The sequence below is a fragment of the Tupaia chinensis genome, unplaced genomic scaffold, assembly GCF_000334495.1.
Source record: "Tupaia chinensis unplaced genomic scaffold, TupChi_1.0 Scaffold138136_1, whole genome shotgun sequence".
Lineage (NCBI taxonomy): Eukaryota > Metazoa > Chordata > Mammalia > Scandentia > Tupaiidae > Tupaia > Tupaia belangeri.
In genome coordinates this window covers 382880-389111 of record NW_006198035.1, presented here as the reverse complement: position 1 = coordinate 389111, position 6232 = coordinate 382880, and the positions used below count along the sequence as shown (strand labels likewise).

At 48.5% G+C, this 6232-nt stretch overlaps 1 protein-coding gene across 1 annotated transcript in view; it reads left to right on the top strand.

The window, feature by feature from the left end:
• Positions 1 to 6232, top strand: part of EEF2K (eukaryotic elongation factor 2 kinase) — a gene marked incomplete in the record, with an annotated part of 52542 nt that overhangs the window by 25761 nt on the left and 20549 nt on the right. The window contains 4 exon segments of the mRNA XM_014592669.2: positions 441 to 573; positions 824 to 951; positions 1958 to 2159; positions 4559 to 4626. Coding sequence (XP_014448155.1) covers positions 441 to 573; positions 824 to 951; positions 1958 to 2159; positions 4559 to 4626 — 531 coding nt within the window.

Sequence of the window (6232 nt, the reverse complement as noted above, 5' to 3'; positions counted from 1 at the left end):
GGACGGGCCGCCCCAAGGCCCTGGCGGACCCGAACAAGCCTCTTCCCTTTACGTTTCCCCTGTACAACGTCTCCGTGTGGAGAAAGCCACCCAACACCCCAGAGCCAGGCTGTGGCACCCACAGAATAGTACAGCCCACAGCCTAGGCTCTGCAATCTCCCTTTTCTTTCTATTAATTAATTAATTAGTTAATTAATTGTCAGGGGGCACGTGTACTCACCAGAGAGAGACAGAGAGACAGAGGAGAAAGCGCTATACCCTGCAGTCCTTCCATTCTTCCATCCTGTTGAGATCTGGGGCATGCGTGCGTATGTGCTCGGCATGTCTTGTAAGCCAGTAGGTCCAGGACTCCACATATGTTCAGCCCCTGGGATCCTACTCCCTAACCACTAGACTACAGGCTGCCCTGCAACCTCCTTCATCTTTCTGCCCCTCCACAGGCCTTCAGCCACTTTACATTTGAGCGTTCTGGCCACCAGCTAATCGTGGTAGACATCCAGGGCGTGGGCGACCTCTACACCGACCCGCAGATCCACACAGAGACGGGCACTGACTTTGGAGACGGCAACCTAGGTAGGTGGGGAGAGCGGTCTGTGTCCACGGAGACCACGCTCCCTGCTCAGTGCCCTGAGCCCTTTGTCCGCTAGAGGAAACGGGCTGCAACAGCTGATCGACTTCTCCGAGAGCATCAGTGGGGCCCTGGGGCGTCTGGGCCCTCTAACTCAGCTTGTTTATGCCTACTCTAGCCAGTTTATGGTGCCCAGCACTGCCCCTCCCTATCACAAAGCAAAGTGATCTCCAGATACCCCTGCTCTGTCCGCAGGTGTCCGGGGGATGGCTCTCTTCTTCCATTCTCACGCCTGCAACCGGATCTGCAAGAGCATGGGCCTCACTCCCTTTGACCTCTCGCCACGGGAGCAGGACGCAGTGAATCAGAACACCAAGCTGCTGGTGGGTGCCTGGGGCGCACCTGCCTGGACTGACAGGCCCTTCCACTGACTGAATAGCGAGCCTTGCTTCCCTGTGTGACGATGGCCAGGCCTGGCAGTGCTGCGTTGAGGAATGTCAGGGGTGGAGGGGTCTGTCCTATCTGTGCCCTTCCCTGTCCGCCCCCCCCACCCCAACTCGGTGCCCAAATCCCGCCGGAGTGTATCCCAATAAGAGAAGCTGGTGTTGCTGGGTGACCAAATCCCGCCGGAGTGTATCCCAATAAGAGAAGCTGGTGTTGCTGGAATTGGGCCCATTTTGGCCAGTGAGGGGAGCAGGCATGTAGAGAGGGCGAGGTGTGTGCTGTGTGCTGTGTGTGTGTCCACAGTGACTGCACGAGGTGCAGACCTGGCTCTCCTGCACCTGCTGTGTCCAGGTTGAGGCCGCCCACCCCACCCCTGCTGCAGGGACCAGATATGAGAGGACGATGGCAAAGACAGCTTGGGCTCTGGACACGTGGTGGGATGTGTTCTCCAGCTCGGGCTGTGAGTGTGGTCAGCACTTTGGGGCAGGCCAGCTGGCAGGCCCTTTGAGCACCTGTCCCAGCTGCCCTTTCTTGGAGGCCGTGGGGTTAATTCCCCAGTGATATTTCCCCCCAGTTTTCTGTTTGTTTATCAGTGCTAGAGAGTGTGAATGCACAGAGAGCTCGGTGGAGGGCCCCCTTGAGAAGGTGAGCCCCTCTCCCCAGCCCTGTACCCCATCCGATTGTGGGCACACACACACCTGGCGTGTTTTCAGATCAGTCCACGGATCTGAACCTGCATTTGGCCAATGGCTTGCAAGCACTGCAGCTCAGATGCTATTGGCTGCATCACCAGTTTGGGCCTTTTTTTTAGATTTTCTATCAGCCCCTTAACAGACATGTAGAAGCCGAGGTTGAAAAGGCTTCGGGTTTGAGGGAACAACAGGAAGAGCCCTTCACTCCCAGAGGGTAGCTATGCGACACGTACATTCCTGTTAATGTCCTCAGCAATCAGCCAAGACCATCTTGAGGGGAACAGAGGAAAAGTGTGGGAGTCCCCGAGTAAGGACCCTCTCTGGGAGCCGTCCTCCCCTGCTCCTTCGCCTTTCAGAGAACTCAGGAGACGAGAACATGAGCGACATGACCTTTGACTCTCTCCCATCCTCCCCGTCCTCTGCCACACCACACAGCCAGAAGCTGGACCACCTCCGTGAGTAATGGTTTGGTCCCTGGGTCCCTGAGATTGGGGGGAACAGGCAACAAGGAGAGCAGAGCTAAACTGGCTTTCATTTGTATTAGAAAATCAGATACACCAACCAAAAAGGTTCATGGCCCAGATGGTTTTATGGGTGGGTTCTTTGAATGCACTTTCAAGTCACAAGCTATTCAAATGCTGTAAAAACAACCCCTATCGTAGAAAACAAGGTAGTTAAATTTAAAAAGGAAAGAAAGGGAAAAAAAGAAAAGAAGTAGAAGTTTTCCGTGTCTTTTATGAAATTAACAAAAAACCTTATATCAAAATTGAACAAAACACCAAAAAAGAAAATTGTATGCTAGCCTCATTTATTCATACATATAAAACTCAAAAATTCTAAATAGGCTATTAACAAAATTAGTAGTATCATAAAAGAATAGTTTTTCATAGTCGAAGAGGATTTCCACAGGAGTCTGAGGTTATTCTACATAAAGAAATAATATTAACATTATGTTAATGGGTCAAAGGGAAAAAAATGGAATCATCGTTTCTGTTTTGTTGTTGTTGTTGTTGGAATTTTTCTGTAGGGCTGAAGCACTTGCCAGAGAGAGAGAGAAAGAAAGCAAGCCTGCCAAGGGGAGATGGTCACACCGCAATCCCTTCTCCATTCTCCCCTTGGGATTTTGAGCATGCACACGCACGCACCTGGTATGTTTTTCAAGCTGCCAGGTTTGGGACACAAACCACATAGCTGGCCATGTGGGATCCAGCTGCCTTAACCACCATGCCACTGGCTGGCCTTTTTTCTGCTTTTATTTTTAAGTTTATTTTGTTTTCTTTGTCCATGAGTGAGGCAGAGAGACAGTGTCTATGCTGTCCCAATAAAGTGTCTATGCTGCAGTTCAGCCCAGCCTCAACCGGCCCCAGGTTATGGGCACACGTGTACCTGGTGTGTTCAGGGAGGTCTCTGAACACAAAGCTGGAACCTTCCCACCGTGGGTCAGCCCTGCAGTGTTGTACTTCTGCTGCGCCATCATCTGGGCCCTGACACCATTGTTTCTGAAGTTGAAATGGCGGAGTTTGCTGTTGATGAGGGTGTGGGCGTCTGTAAGAAAGAAGAAAGGCAAAGCTGATGCCCGGGTTTGGGCCTGAAGAACTGGAAGGATAATGTGGTCATTTAAAATGTTAAAGAAGCTGTTTGGATGTTTCTACTAGAAATCCTCCGGAATAGTCTGGAGGAAAGGTCAAAAAACAGTTTCTTAAAGGGCCAGAGCATAAATATTTTAAACTTGGTAGGTTGCATGGTCTCTGCATTGCCAGCTTAAACGCAACCGTAGGAAATAGCTAAACGAATGGGTGTAGCTGTGTTCTATATAGGGCTGGACAGTGCTGCAGTGATAAAACACAGCTCTGTGAGGCTGACTCACATGATGGTTCCAGGTTCTAGTCTTTAGACCTTCTTGAGCACACCGCCCACATGTGTACCCATGATCAGGGTCTAGATGAGGCTAGAAGTGGAGTGTGTCTCCAACACCCGTTTGGGAGGTACTTCTCATGGAAGAAGTAAATAAACTTTAAAAACCCTCTATTTATAGACACTGAGATTTAAATTTCATTAAATTTTCACATATCACAAAATATTCTTCTTTTAATTTTTGTCAACCATAAAAAAATTTAAAAACTATTCTTGCACCATCCAGGTGGCATGGTGGATAAGGCAGCCAGATCCCACATATCTGACTAGGCAGTTCAAGTCCTAGACCCGGCAGCTTGAAAAATACGGTAGGCACGAGTGCATACATGCCCAGAATTCTAAAAGGAGGGAGAAGGAGGAGGAGAGATTATGGTATGACCATGTTCTACAGGGGATACTTTCTCACTTTCTGTTTCTGTCTCTCTCTCTCTCGCTCTGTCTCTCTCAAGTGCATACACCCTAGAGCAAATTTTAAAAATTCTTATAAGCTGCATAAAAACCATTGGCCAGACATGATTTAGCTTAAGAGAGCTCAGGGCAGTAGACAAAGAGAGGGAGTTGTCAGGAGGTAGTTAGTTTTGAAGCCACCTGAGGCCTGCTCATGGCCTGAATGTGCACGTGGCCTCTCTGTCTTCCCTGAGCACCAGGTTCAATGTCTGGGCGTGGCAGCCACACAAGCTGAGAAGTACACTGGCTGGCATCACGATAACCCTGAGGAGGCCCAGAGACAAAGCCGCTTGCTCAGGACCACTTGGCTGCAGGTGGCAGGCTTAGAATAAGTCTGAAGGAAGGTCCTTATCCCTCCCCCAACCCCGATGCTGGCAACATTCTTCTCCATTTTGTGCCTTTGTTTAAAAATTAAAAGAGGCTTGGTGGCAGGTGCAGTTGGCTCTTGTGAATGTCCCGGGCATGGAAACAGCACATTATCTGTATTTCCCAGATTGGCCGGTGTTCAGTGACCTTGATAACGTGGTGCCCAGAGACCATGACCAGCTGGACAACCACCGGGTGAGTAGGAGGAAAGGAGGGAGGGGGTCCGCAGGCTCCAGTCCACAGCAGGGCTGGGAGAAATGGACTGTCTCGACTGTCTCCCGGTGGGAACCAAGGGTGAATCTTCAACCCGGTCTGCTCAGGGCACTGCAGGGTACAGGCTGGGGACAGCGGGGAGGATGCAAATGAATCCCAGCCTCCCACCAAGGCAGAGTATTTCTCTGGGAAGAGCTGAGTCTACTGCAGTTACAGTGATAGGGAGGGAGAGGAGATTCCAAATCAGCAACTATGTGACCTCCTGGTAAATTCCAGGCTCAGCCCTGAGCGCGTGTGTGACCACACCTGTGTGATAAGTCCTCTCATGGGGCCACTGTACTGATTCTCATACACAAGGCAGGTAGCACAACCGTAATGCTCAAGGGTTGAATAAACAGAATGTTTCCTACAGCTGCACAAGGACTCAGTGGTAAGAAACTGAAGCCTCATATTTGCATTCCTATAAGTGTAGGCAAAAGGACTTCATAAACTTTGTGCAACTTTATTTTGGTGTGAAAAACTTTTGAAATCTATGTGTGTTTTTTTTATGTCTTTTTCATGTACCTTTTAAAGACCCTATATATTATGGTATCAAATTAAACATTCAGATCCAGGCCTGTAGTCTCATAGTTAAGGGAACCAGATCCCGCTTCACTAACTACGGTTCAAATCCCGACCCCCCTAGCTTGGAAAACATGCTGAGTACATGTACGTGTGTGCCCCAAGACACATGACTTGACTGTGTCCCCTTGAGAGGGATACTTTCTTCCTCTCTCTTCCTCTCTCTCTGCCTTTCTAGAGAACACAATTTAAAATAGAATATGAATTTTTGGTACTAGCAGGTGGCATGGTGGTTAAGGTGCTGGACACTCCCACATGGTCAACCATGGTTTGAGTCCTGGACCTGGCGGCTAGCTTTCTCACTTTCCCTTTCTCTTTCTCTCTGTGTCTCTCTCTGGTCAAATTAAAATAAACAAATGAATAGGGACCAGCAGTTAGCGTAATGGCTATGTCGTTGAATTCCCATGTAGTCAACCATGGTTCGAGTCCTGGACCTGGTGGCTTAAACTCATGCCAGGTGTGTGTGTGTGTGTGTGTGTGTGTGTGTGCATGCCCAAGATCCCGAGAGGAGAATGGAGAAGGGATTGCATTGTGGCCATCCCCACTGTGGGGTGATTTCTCGCTTTCTATCTCTCTGTCTCACTCTGTCTTTCTGGCGAGCGCACATGCCCTTATAGCAAGAACCTCTCCAAAATAAATAAATAAATAAATAAAATAAACAAATGAATAAATAAAATTAAATAACTATTTTTTAAAAAGAGTATGAATTTCTTAAAAAGTTATTTTATTTAATTGTATTCATTGTCATTATTTTATTTTTATTTTATTTTTTGAAGTTGACCAGAGAGAAAAGGAAAGTGAGAAAGCAAGCTGCCAGGTCTGGGACTTGAACCACAGTCAGCCATGTGGGAGTCCAGCTGCCTTAACCACCATGCCAACCTACAGGCCCAAGAATATGAATTTTTTAAATCAACTTTTCGATGTCACACTTGCACAGACCACAAGCTCACTTTAAGCTGTACTCTCA